Source organism: Mobula birostris, chromosome 3, assembly GCF_030028105.1.
Source record: "Mobula birostris isolate sMobBir1 chromosome 3, sMobBir1.hap1, whole genome shotgun sequence".
Taxonomy (NCBI): Eukaryota; Metazoa; Chordata; class Chondrichthyes; order Myliobatiformes; family Myliobatidae; genus Mobula; species Mobula birostris.
The window spans coordinates 205,099,961-205,125,304 of NC_092372.1; the positions used below are offsets into that span (position 1 = coordinate 205,099,961).

Genomic DNA, 25,344 nt, shown 5'->3' on the forward strand with positions numbered 1-25,344 from the left:
GAAGTTTCCAGCATTTTCTGTGTGTTTCTCAAGATCTCCAGCACCTGCAGAATCTCTTGTGTTTAAATACTAGAGTGCATAGGTTTAAAGTGAGAGGGAGAAAGCTTAAAGGAGATGCACATTATTTTACATAATAAAAATTATTGTGATGGGTGCCTAGAATACAATACTAGGAGGAGGGTTCCTAACCCCTCTGATGGGATCAATTTCTCTCCATCACGACTCTTCCTAATATTTAAATCTGTATCAGATCTCAACCAACTTTCTCTATTGCAACATCAAGAAAACTTTATCCTAATGAACCAACTAGGTATCCACCTAATTTTTCACTCCATTGTTAATTCCCACCTGACATTAGTTTCCTACTCAACTGAAGAGGTTAGGTTAAAGTTACCCATTACATATTTAGCAACCCAGGTATTGAAATTGGTATTGATTTATTTTGGTCAGATAGACTGAGATATATGAAAAGCTTGTCTTGCATACTGTTGAAACAGATCAAATCATTGCACAGTGCATTGAGATATAACAAGGTACCACAACAACAGAGAATAAAGAGTAACATCTGCAGTGAAAATGCAGTTAAACAAAGTGAAAGATCGTAACAAGGTAGATGGTGAGGTCAAGAGAGGATCTTGAACCAAAGGGGATAACTTCACTCAACTTCACTGCCCTATCACTGAAATGTTCCCACAACCTATTGACTCATTTTCAAGGACTCTTCATCTCATCTTCTCAATATTTATTCCTCACTTCGTTGTTTATTATTATTAGTTCTTCTTTCTTTCTGTATTTGCAGTTTGTTGTCTTTTGCACACTGGTTGTCTGCCCTTTGGTGTGGTCTTTCATTGATTTCATTATGATTATTGGATTTACTGTGTATGCCCACAAGAAAACTAATCTCAGGGTTGTATATGGTGAAATCTATGTACTGCTGTTAATAAATTTAATTTGAAGAGTCCATCTCATCATATAATAGGGCCATTCGAGAGGCTGATAAGAGCGGTGCTTGCACTTGGTGGCAGCTGCTTTCACGCTTTTGTATCTTATTCCCGATGGGAGAGGGGAGAAGAGAAAATGTCCAGCAGGGATCTTAACATGTATTTTAATGATTATACAATCATAGTGAAACTCCTGAAGTTGGTGTTCTGTACACTCAGAGGCCACTTTATTAGGTACACCTGCTCGTTAATGCAAATGTCTTATTGGCCAATGATGTGGCTGCAACTCAATGCATAAAAGCATGCGGGCATGGTCAGAAGGTTCATTGGTGATCATGCCAAACATCAGAATGGGGAAGAAATGTGACTTTGACTGTGGAATGATTGTTGGTGGCAGATGGGGTGGTTTGAGCACTTTTAGGTCTTTCCGAGCACCTTGTAATAGTATTTGCACTCACTTCTCTTCCTCAAACCTTCAACATCTGGCACACTGCTGGTGTCTTCTACGATGAAGACTGATGCAAATTACTCGTTTAGTTCATCCACCATCTCTTTCTCCCCCATTATTATTTCTCCAGCCTCATTTTCTAGCATGTCTACATCCACTCTCATCTCTCTTTTATTTTTTTAACATATTTGAAAAAGCTTTTACTATCCACTTTGATATTGTTTGCTAGCTTGCTTTCAAATTTCATCTTTTCCCTCCTAATGATTCTTTTAGTTGTTCACAGTAGGTTTTTAAAAGCTTCCCAATCCTCTATCTTCCTGCTGATTTTCACCTTGTTGTATGCCCTCTCTTTTGCTTTTGTATTAACTTTGACTTCCCTTGTCAGCCACCGTTATACTAATTTGCCTTTTGAGTATTTTTGTTTTTGGAATACATCTATGGTATGTGTCTGACTATATTTGTTTTTAAGAAGAGACTGACAATGTGTTTTAGGGAAGGAAACGCGCTCTAGTCTAGCTTATGTGTTTCTGCTACTGCTTCTCAACACAGATGCTGCTGAGTCATAGATTGCCCGTGACTTATCAGTTGCGTCAAGGTTGAAGCACCCGGGAGATGCAGAAATGTTATGCTTTTAAGAATGCTTACGTCCTGAGGCTCAATCTCTTCAAACAATGCATTAAAGTAATATCAATCACATTTTATTGCAATGATCAAGGGTTTTATGTTTGGATACTTTCTAAGTTAAAGCACTCTCAAAAGACCGAGCTGATTAGGCTTGGTATTCTCTGTCTATCACTTACTGAAGAGCGCCATTGTTTTACAGGTCAGCCGGTCAGCATGCATTATGACGTCACAATTGATTGTCAAACTTCTAAGATCGAGAGAAGCAGGGGCAGCTGTTGATGTAAGAACGTGGCCTCCTGTTCTAGACACAGGTAGGAAATGTGACTTAAGAAACTAAGTGCAAATGAGAAAAATGCACTCTGTTCTGCGTTTGGTAGGTCACTTTCAACTTATTAACCTGGTTGTTATGGGTTTCTATGATGGGAAGTCCAATTAATATTGCATGAATGTTCAGTGATGCATTTTAAGCAGTTCTAGGTAAATGCAGTGTTTAAATTGTAATTAAACAAGGCCTTGGTCGGTGAACCCTCATATTATTCTGAGCATTAAGATAAGCTCAACATTTCATTAAATACTGTATATTCGACTATAAATTCAGAGTCTGAGCATTTATTTTCAATACCTTTAAAAATAATTCTTCGATTGCATGTTTTTCAGGGAAACTTAGGTTTGTTTAAGCTGTTCAATGTTTAAACAGTTTCTGGTGTACTGTTAATTCTAACATTGGTGGAGGTATATACAGCGGAGCAGCTATTAGAACTGTTGCCTCCCAGCTTCAGCGACCCAGACTCACTGCAGTGCTGTCTGCGCGGAGTTTGCATGATCTGCCCATGACTGTGTGGGTTTCCCCCGGAGTACTCCAGTTTCCTCCCATGTCCCAAGGATGTGTTTTTAGATTAGTTGGCCATTGTGAATTACCCCCAGTGTAGGTGGTGGATGTTGATGGGATTGTGGGGAGAATATGTTAAAGGGAAATATTGGGGGAATGGGATTGATAGAAATTCCCCAAGGGTTGTCATGGACTCAATGGGCTGAATAGTCTCCTGTACTGTACGGAAGAAAAAAGATATATAATTTCAGCACATCCTGAATGTTTACAGGAATTGGCTATGTGAGCCTGGGCACAACTCAGACCCCTGTGTTCAGACGAACAATCACAGCAGGCTGAAGGTACCTCGCCCATCGGATCCACTCACTGTACAGCTGGGCTCACCGCTCTTCACCAGTGAGCTGAGGATGGGGATTTCATCAGGGATACTGGCCCCAATTATTGAACTTCTCCACATTTCAAAGCTTTTTATATGTTTCTGTTGGTCACCCCAAAGCCTAAAACCTGCAGTGCAATGGAATATTTTGGGAACAGGGCCCCTGCAGTAGCTGGAGAAGCAGCTCAGAGTCTGACCAATTATGGATGGCCTCTAGGGTGAGGAAGATCAACTCACTCTACCATTGGAGTCTGGGAAAGTAAGGCCAAGTTACTCCAAGTTCCAGGCTGAATACGGGAAAGTATGGCTCCTAAGCTGCAGGGAAAGGATGGGGGAACTATGAAGTTCCATAATCCTGGATGGTGGATTGGGTCATGTTTTAGTTATTACGCGGTCTACTCAACCTGTTTATTACCTGTATGTCCTTGTGTGCTCAGCAAGGCAGCATACTGGGACATTAGTGAAATGTGCACCTTGCCCCTTTCCGGTTCTTTAGCTTTCAAACTATGGTTCATTGGTGAAGACAATCAGATGAACTAGGTTGGTTGTACTCGGTGATTATCCAATGCAGAGTGTAAAGATTGTGTTTGAACTAAATGCACTGTTTACTGCCAGCGTTGATGTGGTGTCAATCAAAAAGATCATTTTTCTTGAGGGGAGAAAAAGCAAAACAAGTAAATCTGTCCCATTCCTTAAACAAATTGGACAGTCAGTGGCTTTTATTGTACAGATTCCAGATTTGTACATCATGGCTTTGTGTATCTTCTTTCAACAAACAGTGCAAGTTGACAATTGCCCTACTTTATCAGCTTTAACAGAAATTGCTTATGATGGTTCCTTGCAGCTTAATAGTGCACCATCCTCACTGATACTGAATGTTCCCATTATCTGTTGACTTTAAAAGAGGATTGAGACTCTTCAACAGTCTGAAGATGTTTTTTCATGGTTCATTATGTAAAGACTTTAAAGGCATGGTACTAGGAGTGGATGAATAGCAATAGCTTGTTTATATTTATAACATTTGGATCCTGACACCTCCAATAACAAGAAATAAATCTCTTTTACCTCTTTGTATATCAGCAAGGGAAAGAAACTGCAAAACAGGGTTAAAACAGTACCATACTGATACATTCAGCACCACACTGGGATGGGGTTTTCATAATTGTACAACAAAGTTTTAATTTTGAAATTATTCTCACTTGTTTCAATTAAGGCTGGGGTTCCCAACCTAGTGTCCACGGTCCCCTCGCTTAATGATAGGGGTCCATGGCATAAAAACAAGGCTGGGAACCCCTGAATTAAGGTAATAAAATAACAACGGGTCAGAGTTTACTTACGTGCAAGAGAAATTTCAAAGCTGACTAACCTGTTAGGCAAGCATCACAAGGAGTTACATTTTTCCTAATTTATTTATTGAGATACAACACGGAATAGGCCCTTCTGGTTCTTTGAGACGTGCTGCCCAGCAATCCCCCAATTTAATCCCAGCCTAATCACAGGACAATATTTACAATGACCAATTAACTGACCAAACAGTGCATCCAGGGTCTGAAAAGGAAACTGGAGCACGCAGAGGAAACCCATACAGTCACAGGGAAAAGGTACATGCTCCTTACAGACTGCAGCGGGAATTGAACCCGGGTCACCGGTACTGAAAAGCATTGGGCTAACCACTGTGCTACTGTGCCACCCCACAGCCAATCCATAGGAGACATAGTCATTTTATGTTAATTAGTCATTAATTTAATCATTCTTTGTTATGTGCCATATCGTATGATGTACATCTTTACGTGATCAAGGATTTTCTAGGCAAATTTTTCCACAGAAGTGGTGTGCCATTGCCTTCTTCTGCACAGCGTCTTTACAAAACGGGTGACCCCAGCCGTTATGAATTCTTCCAGAGTGGTCGCATAACCAGGATTTGCGATATGCGCCAGCTGCTCATACGACCCTCCACCACCTGCTTCCATGTCTTCACGAGATCCTGTTCGGGTGGGGGGGGGGAGGAGGCTAAGCAGGTGCTGCACCTTGCCCAAGGGTGACTTGCAGGCTAGCAGAAGGAAAGAGCACCTTACACCTCCATTGGTAGGGATGTCTCTCCACCCCGACACCCAATTTATTTAATATTAGGTGTAAGTATGCTGATGTGAAACTGGTTTCCAGTTCACAACATCATACAACTTTTTATTTCACCAGTGGTGGGGAAATTCTGGGGGGCCTAGGCGCGACTCGAGCAGCAGCAATACTCTCAATGGATACGATTAAATATTCCCTTTTCGGCTGGAAAGCACAACTGCTTGCAAGGTCAGTACAGTCAACAAAGATGTCTTAATGCGCTTAAACAACTATCGCCGCTCAAAACCGACGGAGAGAACACCAATTATGGTAGGAAGTGCCCAAATAGGGCACCTCAGAGGAAGCGCGGGTGTAGATCAGGATTACAAGTGCGTTTAAGGAAACAGCGTTTTAAACTCCCTGTACCGACTATCTTGCTGGTGAACGTGCAGTCTCTGGTGAATAAGATTGATAATCTCCGAGCTAGAGTGCTGAATCAGAGGGACATTAGGACCACATGTGTCCTTTGTTTCATGGAATCCTGGTTAACCCCTTTCTTACTGGATGCAGCGATCCAGATCGGCGGGTTTACTCCACACCGTCACGATAGATCTATAGAGTCTCTCAAAAGCAGAGGTGGAGGAGTATGCCTCATGATCAACTCTTCTTGGTGCGCAAATGTATCAATGCTGTCCCAATTCTGCTCACCAGACCTGGAATATCTAGCAGTTAAGTGCCGTCCTTTTTACCTACCATGGGAATTCTCTGTGGTCATTTTGGTAGCAGTTTACATTTCACCTCAGGCCAATGTCAGTCAGGCTTTAGATGATCTGAGCAATGGGATCAACATGCACAAAATAGCACACCCTAACGCCTTTACCATCGTTTTGGGATATTTTAACCAGGCCAGTCTGAAAAAATCACTAAGCAACTACCATCAACAGATCACTTGCAATACCAGAGGAAACAACACACCGACCACCATCAAGAATGCGTACCATGCTATTCCATGCCCTCACTTTGGGAAGTCTGATCACCTGGCTGTACATCCGCTCCCTGAGTATAGGCAAAGACTGAAGACTGCAGCACCAGCAGTGAGGACCAAGAAGGTTTGGACAGGGGAAGCACAGGAGCGCCTACAGGACTGCTTTGAATCGGTGCACTGGACTGTATTCAGGGATTCATCTTCGAACCTGGACAAGTATGCTGCGGTTGTTACTGACCTGTGTGGATGAGTGTGTGCCCACAAAGACTTGCTGTATGTTCCCAAACCAAAAGATGTGGATGAACCAGGAGGTGCATCGTCTGCTGAAGGCTGGGTCTGTGGCATTCGAGTCTGGCACTCCAGGCCTGTACCAGCTAACCAGGTAGGATTTGCGGAGGGCTATTTCAAGGGCGAAGAGAGAATTTCAAACAAGGTTGGAGGCGGCATCAGATGCATGGCAACTAAGACATTTCTCCTGCAAAGCGAAACTCCATAGCATGAATGGCAGCAAAACTTCTCTATCTGGACAGTGATGAAATGTTTCGGTCATGACTAGATCGAACTCCTGCCTCAGCAAGGAACTGTACCCATTGCAATTTGCCTAATACCACAGTAGGTCAACGGCAGGCGCAATCTCAATGGCTCATTACACGTTTTTAGACCACCTGGAGAACACAAACACCTATGTCAGGATGCTGTTCATCGACTATAGCTCAGCATTTAATACCATCATTCCCACAATCCTGATTGATAATTTGCAGAACCTGGGCCTCTGTACCTCCTTCTGCAATTGGATCCTCAACTTCCTAACTACAACCTGTGCAGATTGGTGATAACACGTCCTCCTTGCTGACTATCAACACTGGCGCACCTCAGGGGTGTGTGCTTAGCCCAATGCTCTACTCTCTGTATACACATGACTGTGTGGCTAGGCATAGCTCAAATACTATCTATAAATTTGCTGACGATACAACCATTATTGGTAGAATCGCAGGTGGTGACAAGTGGGTGTACAGGAGTGAGATAAGCCAACCTGTGGAGTGGTGCCGCAGTAATAACCTGGCACTCAACGTCAGTAAGATGAAAGAGCTGATCGTGGACTTCAGGAAGGGCAAGACGAAGGAACACATACCAATCCTCATAGAGGGATCAGAAGTGGAGAGAGTGAGCAGCTTTAAGTTCCTGGGTGTCCAGATCTCTGAGGATCTAACCTGGTCCCAACATATCGAAGTAGTCATAAAGAAGGCAAGACAGCAGTTATACTTTATTAGGAGGTTGAAGAGATTTGGCATGTCAACAAATACACTCAGAAATTTCTATAGTTGTGCCGTGGAGAGCATTCTGACAGGCTGCGTCACTGTCTGGTATGGAGGGGCTACTGCACAGGACCGAAAGAAGCTGCAGAAGGTTGTAAATCTAGTCAGCTGCATCTTGGGTACTAGCCTACAAAGTACCCAGGACATCTTCAGGGTGTTGTGTCTCAGGAAGACAGCATTTATTATTAAGGACCTCCAGCACCCAGGGCATGCCCTTTTCTCACTGTTACCATCAGGAAGGAGATACAGGAGCCTGAAGGCAGACACTCAGCGATTTAGGAACAGCTTCTTCCCCTCTGCCATCTGATTCTTAAATGGACATTGAATCTTTGGACACTACCTCACTTTTTTTAAAATATACTGTGTCTCTGTTTTTGCATGTTTTTTTTAAATCTATTCAATATACGTAATTGATTTACTTGTTCATTTATTATTACTGTTTTTTAAATTTTATTTATAATTATTTTTTTCTCTCTGCTAGATTATGCATTGCTTTGAACTGCTGCTGCTAAGTTAAATTTCATGTCAAATGCTGGTGATAATAAACCTGATTCTGATTTTGAAGTTACTGGAAAGAACTCCAGTAACTGCAAGACATGGTTTCCTTGAATTTGAAAAGGTGAGGGCTGATTAAGGAGAGTCAGCATGGTTTTGTGTATCGGAAATCATGTCTGTCAAATGTGATGAACGAAAGAGATTCTGCAGATGCTGGAAATGCAGAGAAATACACACTAAACGCTGGAGGAACTCAGCAGGCCAGGCAGTATCTGTGTGACAAATGTCAACACACACAAAATGCTGGTGGAACGCAGCAGGCCAGGCAGCATCTATAGGAAGAGGTACAGTCGACGTTTCGGGCCGAGACCCTTTGTCAGATTGTTTGTGAAAAGGTGACAAAGTAAGTAAGTTTGTGTGTTCTTCCTGTGTGTGCTTGGGTTTCCTCTGGGTGCTCCAGCTTCCTCCCATGTCCAAAGACATTCCGGTTAGTAGGTTGATTGTGAATTGTCCGGTGGTTCGGCTGGGCTGAAATTGGTGGACTGCCGGGTGGTGCCGCTCAGCTGGCCAGAAGGGCCTGTTCTGCAGTGTATCTCTAAAATAAAAAATACTTTTAAATCATCGGTTGTCTTGCTGTAGGGGTCAGAAGATAGTAGTAGAGGGTAATTTTTCAGACTGAAGGCCTGCGACCAGTAAAGCGCTGCAGGGATCAGTGCTTCATGGGTCATATCCATTAGCCACTTGGATGAGAATGTAGGTGGCATGATTAATAAGTTTAAGGATGTCACCAAACTTGATGCTTTAGTGACGGTGGTGAAGGTTGTCTACGGTTACAACAGGATTTCCAACACCTGGATAACCGGGCAAAGAAATGGCAAATGGAATTTATCTCATAATGGTGAAGCAAAGCATTATGGGATACACATTGTAATTGGTAGGGCCTTGGGGAGTGTTGTCAAGGGTTACAAGTACATAGTTCTCTGAAAGTGGTAAAACAGGTAGATAGGGTGGTGAAAACGGCTTTGGGCAAGCTTGCCCAAAGCAATTGTGGGGGTGAACAAAAGAGTTGTGACTTCGTGTTACCTCTACACAATACATTCAGACCTTACTTGGAGTATTGTGTGCAGTTCTGGTCGCCATGCTGTAGAAAAGCTGTGACTGAGCTAAGGAAAGAAATGTTACAGGGTGTTTCTGAAGCTGGAAGGCTTGCGCTATAAGGAGAGACTATGTTGGCTGGGACTGTTCTCCAAGAGAAAATGGGGCTGAGGGGTGGCCTTACGGAGGTCAATAAAATGAGGGACATAGGTAGGGTGGACTGTCAGGGTCAATTTCTCAAAGTAGGCAAGTCTAAGACTGAAGAGGTAGGTTTAAGGTCGGAGAGGGAAGATTGAAAGGGGACCCGAGGAGCATGTGTTCAGATAGAGAGTGGTGGGTTTATGCAGAACGCTGCCTGAGATAGTGGTAGAGGCAAGTGCAATGATAACATTCAAAAGACATTTGGATGGATAGGAAATGTTTAGAGGTGTATGGGCCCAACTTCGGGTCATGAGGCTAGCTGTGGTAGGCACCTTGGTTAGTATGAGTGATTTAGTCTGAGGGGACTGTTTCCAAGATCTAACTCTATGACTTCTGTGAAATGTTTATCCCATTAGTTTCACTCCACTGTCCCTTCAAATATTTCCTTATCATGTTTTTATCGAGGTTTGTCCAATAGACTTCCTTCCCTGAAGAGAAGTGGTGAAGCACATTGACCCAATGATAGTTTTGTGGTCACCTTTACAAATCCTTGAATTTTAATTATTTGAATGTGTTGAATGAATTTGAAGCTCCTCCAGCCAGATTTGAAGTTGTGTTCACAGATCAGTGGTCCAGACCTTAGAATATTAGTCTCGTAATCACAGCTCAGCTATGCCATATCTCATTTGAAGGCCACCTTTCTAATCTGCTTCTGCAACCCTTTCAAACTGTACTTTTTTTAATGTAGTGACTTATCCCCCTTTTGGCTCTTTTAATAACTACATTAAATTTTATTTTCTGGCAACTGATCTTCCTGCTAACGTAAAACTACTTGTCATTGTGTACTTTTAAAAATGCCTCTGAGTTTGAACTTCCCTATGCAAGTTTGAACTGCAACAAAAAGTTAAGAAGGCAAATGATAGGTTTGGTCTATATTGCACGAGATTTTGATATAGGGGAGTCATGCTGCAGATATATATGGCCTCGGTGAGACCACACTGGAATATCATGAGCAATTTTGGTTCCCTTGGTGAAGAAAAGATATAATTCTCATAGCAAAGATTCAACTGAATGACTCCTGGAGGATGCAGGACTATTACATGAGAAACAATCAGTTGACTAGTTTTTGAATAGGTTAGAAGGTTGAGAGAAGAATTCTTTGACAAATATGTCATCCTGACAGGGTTAAACAGACTCGATGCAAGGAGACTATTTCTGCAGGATGTGTGTTTAGAATGAAGAGTCACAGTTTTATGGATGAGTCATTTAGGAATGAGATGAGGTGAAATTTCCTCACTGAGATGATGTTAAACCTGTAGAATTCCTTGCCCCAGAAGATGGAGGAGGCCATCCTAGTGAATATATTTAAGAAGGAGGTAGATAGGTTTTGGATGCAAGAGTCAGCAGTTGGTCATGGAGGGTAGTTGGTGGAATTCGTTGCCATGGAGGCAGTAGAGAACAAATTATTGGGTACACTTAAAGCAGATTAGTCAGGGCATGAAAAGATACAGGGAGAAGGCAAAAGATTGGGGCTGAGAGGGAGAATGGATCAGCCTTGATTAAATGGCACAGCAGACATGATGGGCCAAATGGCCTGATTTTGATCCTCTTATGGTAGTCACAATATAGTGTTGATATTAGAGAATTAGCCATATTTGTGTTGAATGGCCTACTTCTGTTACTTCAGTAATGTTTTTGTGTTTCTGTTAATGCCATAGATGAATTCAAGTTCATTGTTGTGTGCATGTTTACACAGGGTGTGCATGCCATGGAAATGAGCTTTTTGTAGCAGGATCACAGTATGCTGCAAGCGTGACAAGCTTCAATTATACATGACTTAACGCGACAAAATAAACACAATATAATGGCGTTACTGCTAGTTGAGGGAAAGAAGCAGGAACGGAGTCCGAGGTAATGTTAAGTGTTTTCAGGTTAGAAGCTGTTGTAGAAACCGGCCGTGTGGCTGTTCAGGCTGTGTGGCTCCTGCCTGATGCCAGCAGCTTTCTCTTGATTGGCTTTGGTGATGTGACTCAAGATGTACACGTTACCATGTACAGGATTAACAAGGCAGTCTATTGTGTTTCAGAGAGCATGATTTTCATAATGCTCAAAAAAAAATTAACATAAATTTGGCATTTTCAAATGTTCAAAAGCTTGGTGATAAGTTTACCCATAGTCTGCATCTAAGTAAAGGTTCATTCATATCCTTAAATGCATTAATTTCCTTTCAGATGATTTGCCAAAGAGACGGCCTTCCCAAATTTACAAACCCTCAAACCCCGACACTTTGGCCTACCTTGATTTTAGTGTATCTACAACAGGAATGCTGGCAGGGGTGAAGGTAAGATAAAAGAGAAGCTTTTGTCTCCTGTCTCATGAGTCTTTGTCTAAATGAAAACTCACCTGCTTTTATATTGCACATCTCATTCCCATCTCAAATTAAGAATGACGTTTGAAATGAGCTGAGTAAACAATAAATACTGAAGCTGGGTAACTTTGGTACTTCTGTCCATTCAAGGGCAATTATCTGGAGCGAATAGGTGGCTGAGCATATTTGGCCTGGATCTTTTCCACAGTAGAGCAGTAGAATGTGGCATGGAACTAATTAATAAGTTGTCTGCCTGGCCTCGGCTGTCTCAGAGAGAGACTCTGCCAAGTCGATGTGTCTCCTCACACAGTCTCTCAGGATTATTTTCCAGAGGGAAGTTGCTGCAGCCTTAATATATGATTGGGTTTTACTATTTGCAGGCTTCCCAGCACAATCCTCACTGATTTGATTTGACACAAAAAAAAACACATTCGATGTATGTGTGACAAATGAAGATAATCCATAAGATCATTATCCCAAACCTGGTTTGGGAGCTAATGATGCTGGATGAAATGGAAGGGCAGAAAATATTTATGTATACTATCTCCTGTACTTTATTTCCAGATTATATGCCCTGACATGGATTTGAGTAGCTAAGTAAAATATATTGAGCATGTTTTAAATTGTGTTTACATGAATTACTGTGTACCATTTTGTATCATTCATCAGCCTCTTTGAAGTATAACTAAATGGGATTTGCTTTTTTCACATCATTGTGATTTATTTTTTGTTTACTTGTTTGATGAGCCACTTGAATTAAAATCACATTTTGAGGTACTTTCATTGCCATTTATCATCAGATGATGTTATTTCCACTGCCTTTTATTGTGGTTGTTTGCTTTCTTATAATAGAAGTAGCATTTATTAAGAAATGAGTCCAGTTGGAATGATGTCCTTATTTGTATTCACCATGATTCTGTGGAAGATATTTTTGGGATTGTCACGATCAAACCAAAATCAGACAGGTCACAAGCTACACAGGAGATGAGATTGTGCCCGGATTTCTGATTGTTTTGTCCACATAGACACCTTTAAAGTTAATGAAATAAAAGTTAAAAATAGAGAGTAAAATTAATCCATATTTAAAAAATCAAGGATTCAAAGTACATTTATTATATGAATATGTACATAGTATACAACCCTGAGATTTGTCTTCCTCGTAGATAGCCACGAAACAAAGAAAATCATGGGACACGTTCAAAGACCTCCTCTCCCCCATGCGCAAAAAAGCCGCATCGTACAAAGAACAAAAAAGAGCGAAAAATATAAAACACAAAATTGGAAGAGTCCAAGCATATTTTTAATAGATTATAAGACTTAAGTTATAAATTCAGTTATAATTTTTAAATATATCTCTCCAAATTATTATTCAGACCAACTGGGGCAGAGGGAAATCCTAACAATTTGTTAATAGTCCAAGCACTCTGTAATAAAAAAAATTTGCCTCAGGAGATGTTTGATTTGGGCTATTAAGTACTAATAAGTCTATTACTGACCCAGACATTGAGACTGTGACCATGATAATCTGCTGAATAAAATATTATATCATGTGGTGAATTTTCCCTTGCTAGCTATCAAGGGATATGGGAAGAGAGCTGAAGTATAGTATTGAGATACAGGATCAGCCACGATCATATTGAATGGCAAAGTAGGGTTGAGGGACTGAATAGTCAACTCCTGCTATGTTACAGCATTGCCATACTAATCCATAACACAGTCATTACTGTAAACTTTGTTTAAGATGGCGGTACACATAAGACGCATATAGGAAATATAAATTATTTTTGAATTATTTAAGATATCAAATTGATAAAGTTATTTGATAAAGTTGCCAAAGCAATTTTTAATGAAGTGTACCAATCCTAAAAACTTGTCAATAATTATTGTAGGCTTAAAAGTTCACAAGCAATTATTGTTTTGTTTCAAACTAATCTTTTCATATAGGCAAAAGTAGGATTTGTATGTCAAGCACACAGGTCTGTGTAGAAGCCTTGCTGATAACATTGTAAACACTGTATTTCCTTGATGTTCTGTTGTCATATTTTTACTGTTTGTGCAAAGGTACTCGTTAGTGCATCTGTAACATATAACTGTTTTCCTCTATTTTTAAAACGGTATGAATGCTTATTTCAGATGTCACGAAATGCAATGTTGCTCCAACTGTTTGGTTGATCAATTTGTCACCTGGTGTGGATTGAAACCACACACAGCCCAGGAACGTCTCAGTGTTCATCCTTGTTCTGTGCTGAGCTGTTTTCATCCGTAAAAGTTGCCCTCTGCATCCCTCAGTTTTGAAGAATTGTAATTGTGGTTCCTGGTCCTGATATCTAACCAGTGACTTCTGCTGTAAAGTTTGTGGTTTACACAGGTGAACCTAAGATGCGGATCAGTTGGGATGCAACGGTAGTTGAATAGCCCTGTACATATTTACATTCAATGCTCATTTTAAAGACTATGATGATGTATTTATACCGTGGCAAGCGTCAGCTGTCTCCTTTGGTAAGAGCGGGGTTTGCGGGAGAAATATATTTTTGGGCAAACTGTTACAACAGCCTACAGAATGAGATCACATGAAGATGGAATAATGTCACAGACTCCATTAATCAAACGAGCTTAAAAAAAATAACAGCAAAGCATCTTATGTCATTTGGAATGTCTGCAGGAAGTGTCATTAAAAACACATTGTAATTTCTCCAGATCAGCTAAATGGTTGGATCGTGACATTGTTCTTGCATCAAGATACTGTGGAAAAAAAATCTATATATTTTTTGCATTCTTTATATAGCTATGAATTAACGTTCATTGCTACTTTGGAGTTTGGGCAATTTCAAATTTTTAACTGCAAAAGCTATGTTCTTATATTTATGTCAGTGGGTTTTTTTTAGTCTGTAATGGAACAGTTTGCAAACATTCTTGAATGTCAAGGAAAGTAGTACAAATACAAAAAATTATAATATGTTATCACATATATACAAAATCCTTTTTATTAGTTTGTACATGTAAATTCTTTGCTGTCTGCTAAATGTTCCAGTTGATGAGCAAGTAGCCTTTCATATCTGTGATTTTGCACCCAATCCAGGCCAGACTGGTGAACTGAAAGTCACTGCTGACTTGCTTATAATATATTTTGGTAAAACCATTCTAGTTTTGAGTGAGCATGGCTGTCATCATCATTTGGTGCTAATTTGGCATTCTGCTGTGAGTTAGATACAGAACAGTCAGATTAAGGGGCGGTTTAATATCACAATGTGTCCTTGGGTTTGAGCCAGTGTATACCACTTATAGAAGATATTAACCAAACACAAATAGTTGCCACTATCTCTGAATGCTCATGAGGAAAGATCCTTCATTTAATTCTAGCACAGAATACTTGAGCACGTAAAATTACCTTAACGTGTATAATCTGTAGGACTATGATCACTGGGTGGAAGCTTGTGTCCGTGACTTTTTCCCAGACAATAGCTAAGACACAGATGATGACAAATTAGATGATTCTTTTAATTTATAAAAATGCAAAACATTACTTATTTAAACATTGCAATTAATTTTGAGCTTTTTAGGCACTATTTGCAAAATAAACTTTCCTGAGAAAAGGCATCACTGTTATGGGGAGAAGGCAGGAAAGGTTGAAAGGGATAATGATGGAATGATGGAGCAGACTTGATGGGCCAAATGGCCCAATTCTGTTCCTATATCTTGTGGTCTTTTGAGACCTTAATTTTTATGTAATTCATAAAAAGTGCCATTTTTTTGAAATTCGTGTTGTTTTCTACACTCATTAGCTGGACAATGGCATTTTCTTGAGTTACATTGTTTTAATGCAAAAAGATTTAAGGCTTTTGGGTATAGCTGTGTGAAAATTTGAACAGTGAACATACCTGAATTTGCTACTTTTAAGTCCTTTATCTGACAGAATCTTTTTAAATTAACTTTAGTCTTGGGCATATTGATCTTTGAGCACCAAGGCATAAGCATCTCCTTAATTTTATACTTCACAAACACACCAAATTATTATCATTTTGCATTAAGTACCCTGCTACTCCAAGAAATTGTGTGTAGAGTGATAGCAGGAGCCATTAGCCAATAGGATCATATGCCATCGGTGCAGAAATTGGCCACTTGGTCCATTAAGTCTGCTCTGCCATTCCATCATGGCTGATCTATTATCTTTCTCAGACCCATTCTTCTGCCTTTTGCCCATAAACTTTAATGCCCTTACTAATCAAGAACCTATCAACCTCCACTTTAAATACACCCAATAACTTGGCTTTGACAGCTGTCTGTGGCAATGAATTCCACAGATTTGTCACCCTCTGGCTTTAAAAAAAAAGTCCTTTTCATCTCTGTTCTAAAGGGACATCCTTCTATTCTGAGGCTATTTCCTCTGGTCCTGGACTCCCCTACCATAAGAAACGTCCTCTCCACAAGCACTCTAAGCCTTTCAATATTTGATAGATTTTAATGAGACCTCCCCCCTCCCCCCAATCCAGAGAGTACAGGCCCAGAACCATTAAATGCTCCTCAAACATTAACCCTTTCATTCCTAGGTTCATTTTCCTGAACCTCCTCTGGACTCTCTCCAATGCCAACACACGTTTTCTTAAATATAGGGCCCAAGTGCAGCCTGACCAATGCCTAATAAAGCCTCAACATTACATCATTGCTCTTAGATTTAAGTCCTCTTGAAATGAATGCTAACATTGCATTTGCCTTCCTTACCACTGACTCAACCTGCAAGTTAATCCTCCACAAGGACTCAAGTCCCTTTTCACCTCTGATTTCTGAATTTTCTCCCCATTTCCTTCTACAATGTGCATGACCATACACTTCCCTACACTCTATTCCAACTGCCACTTCTTTGCCCATTCTCCTAGTCTGTCTAAGTCATTTGGCAGACTCGCTGCTTTCTCAACACTACCTGCTTCTCCACCCATCTTTGCATCATCCACAAATCTGGCCACAAAGCCATCAATTCCATCATCCAGGTCATGGAAAGAAGCAGTCCCAACACCAACCCCTGTGGCTCTGCTTAATAATGTTTACCACAGCCCTTGAAATGTACCCTGGAGCGTGAGAGCAGGCAGTGACAGAGACATGACAGTTCTATTCATCACTGTAACGGCACCAGGTCCACTTTAGCCAAAGGCACTTACATATTGCACTCTGTAGATTAGATGTGAATTCTCAGATGACTTTGTCATTGCCATGAACATGTGACTTTCATTACTCATCACTGGGCTGGATTCATGATCAGGGTTAGAGAATTAAGAGATTTTGTTTTTGACTGTTGTTTTATATTTCAAGCATGGGTCCTGGCATGATTAATAATTAGAAGTGTGTTTATAACCATATAACAATTACAGCATGGAAACAGGCCATCTCGGCCCTTCTAGTCCGTGCCGAACTCTTACTCTCACCCAGTCCCACCGACCTGCACTCAGCCCATAACCCTCCATTCCTTTCCTGTCCATATAGCTGTCCAATTTAACTTTAACTGACAATATCAAACCTGCCTCTACCACTTCTGCTGGAAGCTCATTCCACACAGCTACCACTCTCTGAGTAAAGAAATTCGCTCTCATGTTACCCCTAAACTTTTACCTCCTAACTCTCAACTCATGTCCTCTTGTTTGAATCTCCCCCACTCTCAATGGAAAAAGCCTATCCATGTCAACTCTATCTATCCCCCTCATAATTTTAAATATCTCTATCAAGTCCCCCCTCAACCTTCTACGCTCCGAAGAATAAAGACCCAACTTGATCAACCTTTCTCTGTAACTTAGGTGCTGAAACCCAGGTAACATTCTAAAAATTTATTTTAATTTAATCATAACAATCCTCAAGATCTTTGAGGCAGGATTTTTTTCCCCTATCATTCCCCAAGCTCTCCGCCAAATTAATTCACATCAAGACGCCACTGGAGAAAGATCGCAGTATTTTTGTTTGCATCGACAATTCCCTTGTCCTCATTTTATTTAAAGAGACAGCCTGTCCTCAAACAAGAGGATGAAATAACTAGGCATGAGTAGATTACCATAGACAATTTCAGTATTGGTCACTTTACATGGAGACACACATGAGAAGTGTGGGAAAACTACTCCTCTCAATCAAAGTAAGATGACTTCACTGTACTTAACAATTCTTTCTCTCCTAGGGGAAGACCGAAGTATGAATGTTGACAAAGAAATCTGGGATTGAGATTGGGTTGGCCCACTTGAGATTCTTAACCTTTTGCATTTGCAGCTGTAATAGTTCCATTGTGTAAAATGTAATGGCTTTCTTATGTGCAGACTACTAAGAATTCTTAGTTTGAATTAAATGTAGAAAAACTACTGCTGGGAGGTTGAAGACTCTTACACAGGAGCACCTGGCATATATACACAAGCCTTGCCCTCTATTTCCATCAATCAGTTCACTCATAATGTGAGTCCTTTGATAGACTATTGCTATTTTTATTCATGAAAGCCATCTCTCCTGCTATATGAATGTTAGTCAAGCCTTCAAAGACCTGTTTGAGCCCCTAAAGTTGTTTATGTGTGATCTATGATTTCATATTATTTGAATTTTGTGAATTTAATGTATTTTCTATTGTTAACATTAAAATAATTGAGAGTGGTGTTATGCTTCAAACTAATCTATAAACTGGTTTAGATATTTTCAAATATCTGTAGCTGATTGTTCTTTCCAGATGTTACAGTACAAATTATAGATCTTAAAGTATTAAAATATTTCATATAACTGAAAACTCAAAAATATAAAATTAAGACATCAATCTTTAAGCTCATGGTCTTCATTTCATTATATCAGAGGTTTCTAAAATGAATATTTTCCATTATGACCTATCAAAGTGCAATTTGATTCTGCACAGATTGTGATTGTTAGATATCATGTGTAGCTAAATTTCCTTCCTATACGCATTTTGAAGCTGGTTCATTTTGCGAGGTGCACACCTATAGTTGTTCAAGTTAGAAGCTTCTCTCATGACAATTACAGATATATATTTTGTAGTGTAATCTATAAATTGCATGCTTAAGGGAAATAGCATGTCGATTTAAATTTTAATAGATGGTTTAAATTACAAAAGGAGATTCAAAAGTTCCACTGGTTAGAATTCTTTTTCCATGAATGCGTGTCCAAAATCTGAGCGTGATCCCTAGCTAAAGTTGCCATCCAAACTGGGGAACTGACTCAACAGTGGATGATGCCAATCAGCTGTGGGAATGTTTGGCAATTCAAGCCACTTAGCATGCATGCTCAATCATGTGACACAATTCAGTAATTTTTTAAATAACTATGACAATGTGTTGTAGGGAAATAAAGTTTTATTTTAGAGCACACATTACATGGTTTCTGAATCTCAATCTTTTTATCTATAAATGTGTAACTTGTAAATTGGTTAGTCCTGAAGGAGAAAATACAGTTTTATAAGAGAACTAAAACAATGATTGTTTAAAAATATCTACATGCACTATTTCTGAAATTATTTGAAATTACTCCATGACAGTATAGTTTCTATCTTACACCAATGCAAGATGAGGGGTAATTGTCAGTTGTAGAGGAGGGACTTCTATGAAGATGTTGGGATTTCTAATGAGACCCTTCCTTTGCTTGGCAGATGTCCCATGCAGCGACCAGTGCCTTGTGTCGATCAATTAAGCTGCAGTGTGAGCTCTATCCATCCCGAGAAGTAGCAATCTGCTTGGACCCATATTGCGGACTTGGATTTGTTCTTTGGTGCCTCTGCAGGTGAGAAGCAGATGTTAATAAGCACCTTTATTCTATTCAATTACTCACAGTAGTATAAGATGAATAGTCGAGGATATGATAAACCCATCGGATTGTCACCATTTGTATACAAAATCATGAGAGGCCTAGACAAAACGATGAAGAGAATCAGGTTTACTATCACTGACATATATCGTGAAATTTGTTGTCTTGTGGCAACGGTACGATGCAAGGCATAAAAACTACAGTAAATTACAATAAAAATTAGTTAATAGTTCAAAAGAATATAACAAGGTAGTGCTCATGGACTGTTCTGAAATGTGATGGCAGAGGGGAGGAAGCTATCCTAAATCATAGAGTGGCATGGTTGCTTAGCATCAGCTGTAAAGATCTGAGTTCAATTCCCACTGCTGTCTGTAAGGCGTTCTCTCTGTGAATGCATAGGTTTCCTCTGGGTGCTCTGTTTTCCTCCCACATTCCAAAGATGTATAGTTAGGGCTCGTGAGTTGTGGGTATGCTGGGTTGTCTCTAAAACCATGGCAACATTTGCAGGTTGGTCAGCACAACCTTTGCTGATTTGATTTGACACAAATGATAGGTAAATAAAGCTAATCTTTAACATTGAGCGTGCATCTTCAGACTCCTGTACCTCCTGCCTGATGGTAGTAATGAGTAGAGGGCAAGTCCTGCACGGTGAGGGTCCTTCAAGATAGATGCTGCCATCTTGAGCCACAGTCTTTGGAGATGTCTTTTCTCGTGGGAATGGTTTTGCCCACGATGGAGCTTTTCCCTTGGTGGAAAGTCAATCACTGCAGTTATACGGTTTAAGTTAATTGATAGAAAGTTTAGAAGGTTTGCAAACACTTTCTTCCAAAATGGCCCTGAGTGTAATCTTTTGCTGGGAGCTTGGCTGGGAACGGAAATCATCATTACATTTAAAAATAACTTGAGTTGTTCGGTCTAAGAATAGGGAATGGGGCAGTTTCACTTTCTGTGCCATAGATTTGTGATTAACAGTGACAGAGCGAAACCTGGTGCAGCTGCTTCCCACTTGGAGTATTTGCATTTGCTTCTACTCCCTGGTCATCCCGTGTTGAACATCTGCCCGGGGCAGACCTGCTCGCTCCTGGGGGATACGGAAGAAATCCTGAAGGCCAGCACCAATGTGGGCGGGAAACTGCTGCAGCATCTTTCAAACCAGTTTCCTCTGGACTCCAGCCAGCTCTCAGGCTGGGAGATCTGCCTGTTGGGACTGAGGCTGGTTAAACTGAGTGCAAGGGAAATGGCCCATCAAAATGAACAGGAGACTTTGACTGCTGGAGAAAGTTTTGATGTAAGTTTTATGTCATAATCTGAGGTGTACGATCTTTAATAAACTAAACATTTTCTTTAAATGGGTCATACAGTCAAAGATCACTACAGCACAGAAACAGGTCCTTCAGCCCATCTAGTCCATGCTGATCTGTTTTCTGCCTACTCCCATCATCTGGTGGTGTTTTGCTTTGGTGAGGTGAGGGTATTTGGTTTATTGTTGTCACCTATGCCGAAATGTAATTGAAAAAGTGCATCATGAAGGGAAAAGCAGTATTGATTTTCCCATCAAGGTGCACTCTCTCACTGCAGAATTTACTGGTACACTTACAGAGAAAATGCAGTACAAATGGTACAACTGCGAGGGCGATGACGAAGTAGACTGAGAGATCAAGACATCACCTTTAATGTACAAGAGGTCAGTCTGTACAACAGTCTGATAACAGCGGGATAGCAGTCAAATCCTTGCCCTCAGGCAGCTCCTAAATTGCTCCCTGCCGGCATAAATTGTGGAGAGCCAGCCTGCCAGCAAAAACTACACCAGGCCCACCACCCATTTGTTGCATTGGCTGTGGCCAGCGACCTCAGGGAATAGAAGGTCTGTCCTGTTTTTTTTCACTCTTTCTGACATCCACTGGAATCCACATTGATATATAGTACTGTGCAGAAGTCTTAGATGTACAAACGTTTGTAGATACACCTGAGAAAAATTAAGCTCGAGGTCTGTGGCTTCACAGAATCCTGGGGAGAGGGACAACAACAGAATGGGCATATCTTCCTTGTATTAACAATAGATCATGTCATCAATGAGGAACCAATTGTATATGTGTAATCGTCTGAGAGGCAACATGATTAATGGCCTGTTTGGTACTCTGATGAATGAGGAACCAATTTGTAAAGGCGCTACTGTTGTGTAAATTGTGGAAACGATGTCTGGAGACTGGCTGACCTAGTGTGATTAGGTTTACTGTATAAATTTGAATTGTAACCTTGCGTTGGGGGAGACATTGTGAGAAACGGCTCCCTGTGATATCACAAAATGAAGAACGTAACTGGTTTTGAGGCCTTTGCCGACTTTGTGTTGGATCAGTACTAAATTCTCTAACAGAGTTTGTAAATCTGACAGGAACTGAGGATGTTGGGAACAGCGTGGAGCACCGCAGGAGTGCCAACTGGCAAAGAAGGAGTACCAGGGTCAGGGAGTGGTGCAGGTGCAGGCTCACCCAGCCCTGAGACATCAGGCAAAGACATTTGATTCCAAACAATCAGTTTATTGATCATTACAGAATGTCTCTTTGGTGCTTCGCACTTCCTCCCCTCTCCTTTCACCTTTTCCCAACAATGATTCCCCTCTCTCTGCCCCCTTCCCACTCTCAGTCCACAACAGAGATCCTTATCAGAATCAGGTTTATCATCACTCACATATGTCATGAAATTTGTTCTTTTTTTTGCTACAGCAATAGAGTACAATACATAAAATCACTACAGTACTGTGCAAGAGTCTATGTAATGTATGTTCCGAAGACTTTTGCACAGTACGGTATATTTGACCAATCTCAGTTAGATTTCTCAGCACAAACTTCAGGTGACTTAACATGTAACTGGCATCCTTACAGGTTCGTTAATAAATGTTGGTCTTTGTTAGTTGACACGCATGTCCATAATCTTCATCTAACGCTGTGAGGAAATAATGATCCTTGACAGAGCCTCCCGCACTGGACCCTTTCAGGATGTAAAGTTCATACCTTTGCTCTATGTTCCAATGAGGTTCAGATTTATTTATCGCATGTATATCTAAACACACAGTAAAATGCATCATTTGGGTTAACGATCAGCAGACCTAAAGTCTGCTGATTGTCACAACATCCTGCTGTCAGTATAGCGTGGCTACAAACTTCCACAGAACAACGCAGGCAACGACAACAACAACAGCAAAACTAGCTGCTTTCCCATCCCTCACACCCACCCAGACAGGTCTCCAACACCAGGGCCACCTCTGGACCTCCAGTTCTTGTTCCTGGATTCTCAGATACACAGACATTAGGCCTCCAACTTCAGACTTCACCTCAGGGCTTGCCATTTATGGGTGTGACCTTCAGGCCTGGACTTTCGGACTCGTATGGACCCCCGACTTTTGGGGAGGGGGGGTGTCATCAGCTTTGTGTTTAATCCTACCCGTGTTGGTTGAGAGCAATCAATTCATGGTTCCAATGGCAAGTCACTGAATTTCAAAATCGATAGAAGGCAGGTGGAGGCCGCTCAGCCCCTCAGTTCTGTGCAAAACCATGTAATTAATACTGTTCCCCAGAGTGTTGCAGTTCTTCTCTTTTAAAGATTTATCCAAATGCTGGTTGAAAGCCGCAGTTGAAACTGTGTCCATCACATTCTTAGGCATTACATTCTAGCTTATAACTACCTCCAATGTAAATAACAATATGTTTTGTGGCGTAACCTGCAGTTTTTAAAAATCATTAATCTCCTTTCCTTCTTGGTTCCCATTCTAATGGGAGTAGTTTTTCTCCATTTATCTGATCTAAACCTGTCAATTCTTTCATTACTGAATCAAATCCTGTCTGAATCTTCTTTGCTCCAAGGAGAAGTAAACCAGATTCTCTAATCTGCTTTTTGAAATGAAACAAGCCATCCATTGAATTGTTGTGATAAACCTTTCCCACAGACATCCAATGACCTTTGCATCTTTTCTAAATGAAGTGGCCCAGGGCCGGGTGTAGGACTCTATTTGTGGTGTGACAAGGGTTAAAGGTCAGCTTTTATTTCTCACGCGTAAATTGAAACATAAGGGGAAGTGCACCAATCGTGTCAAATCAAATCAGCGAGGATTGTTCTGCGGGCAGCCCACAACTGTTGCCATGTTTCCAGCACCAGTGTAGCACATCCATAATTTACTAATCCTCACGTACGTGTAAGTGGGTAGAGACTGGAGCACACGGAGGAAACACACGCAGTCATGGGGAGAACCAACAAACTCCATACAGACAACAGCGGGAATCGAACCTGATTGGTGATTGCTGTAAAGTGGTTCCGCTAACCGATAGGCCACTGTACTACCTTATTTCAATTTAACGTCTTCACTTTTGTGTTTCTTCTCCCTTTACTGATGAAGCTCAGGATTCCATATGTTTCCATGTGTACATATGATTCCATACGTACCGTGGAGAGCATTCTACCTGGCTGCATCACCGTCTGGTATGGGAGGGCTGCTGTGCTGGATCGAAGTAAGCTGCAGAGAGTTGTAAACTTAGCCAGCTCCATCACGGGCATCAGCTCCCGAGGCATCCAGGACATCTTCAAGGAGCGATGCCTCAAAAAGGGGGCGTCCATCATTAAGGACCCCCGTCACCCAGGTCATGCCTTGTTCTCATTGCTACCATCAGCGAGGAGGTACTGAAGCCTGAAGACACACACTCAATAATTCAAGAATAGCCTCTTCCCCACTGCCATCCGATTTCTGAATGGACATTGCACTCACGAACAGTACCTCACTACTTTTTTAAATTTCAATTGTTGCACTATTTATTTAATTTAACTATTAAATATTATTATGTATTTCATTGTACTGCTGCTGAAAAGTCAGCAAATTTCACGACGTGCCAGTGATTTTAAATCTGATTCTAATTCTCTCAATCTGCTCAGCCAATTTCTCAATCACTCAATTTCTTCTTGAGGTCTGTAGGTTTGTGGAATCGTTGGTTTACTGACAAGCTGAGGCAATTGAAAACAGTCTTGCCCCTGAATCAGAAGTCAGTATGTTCAATAGTCCTCCTAGAACCTGATGAAATAATGCAGACAGACACTGCGGTATGGCACTCAGGAAGCAACAGGTCTACACGAGACCAGACGCCAAAGCCCCATTTACTTGTTCCCATGTAAGAGATGCCGTGATCTTATCAGATTACACAAAGGAAGTTTTTAACCAGATGTCCTTATCAGTAAGGACATTGAATGTTATGTTGTAGTTGTACAAGCTGCTGGTGAAGCTGCATTTAGAATACTGTGTTCAGTTTTGATCACATTCCTACAGGAAAGATGACATTAAGCTAGAAAGAATGCAATGAAGACCTTGCCAGGACACACGACTCTGTGTTAAAGAGAAAGGCTGAGTGGGATAGGACTTTATTCATGATATTATAGGGGCATTTGAAATCATTAGTGTTATTTATAGGGGATGTACATATTCATTTTCCCAGGGTTGGGTATCGAGAACAAGAAGGCAAAGGGTAAAGGTGAGAGCGGAGAGATTTAATAGGAGCCTGAGGGGCAACTTTTCACCCAGAGGGTGGTCAGCATCTGGAATGAGCTGCCAGAGGAAGTGGTTGAAACAGGTACATTAACAACATTTAAAGGGCACTTGGACAGGTACATGGATAGGGAAGGTTTAGAAGGCTCTGGGCCAAACACCAGCAAGTAGGACATGTAGATGGGCATCTTTGTCAGCACAGACCAGTTGAGCCAAAGCGCCCCTTCCTGTGCTGTATAACTCTCTGATTTTAAATGAACACAAATCTCTCAAACTAACATACCTTCCTCACCCAACTCCAGCAAACAAAGATGCCATGTAAAGACATTTATCTCATTATCAGCAGGGAATGCATTTGCCTTCAGACAAGTAATGTT

At 40.9% G+C, this 25,344-nt stretch overlaps 1 protein-coding gene across 4 annotated transcripts in view; it reads left to right on the plus strand.

Annotated features, from left to right (window-relative positions):
* LOC140195535 (disco-interacting protein 2 homolog C) overlaps nt 1-25,344 on the plus strand; it is a 653,338-nt gene that overhangs the window by 540,659 nt on the left and 87,335 nt on the right. For 3 of the 4 annotated variants that reach the window (XM_072254007.1, XM_072254010.1, XM_072254009.1), the window contains 4 exons: nt 2,213-2,324; nt 11,537-11,646; nt 17,998-18,096; nt 19,289-19,419. In XM_072254007.1, the coding sequence (XP_072110108.1) occupies nt 2,213-2,324; nt 11,537-11,646; nt 17,998-18,096; nt 19,289-19,419 (452 nt within the window). The remainder of the gene's footprint in view (nt 1-2,212; nt 2,325-11,536; nt 11,647-17,997; nt 18,097-19,288; nt 19,420-25,344) is intronic. The other variant, XM_072254008.1, reaches the window with a different exon arrangement.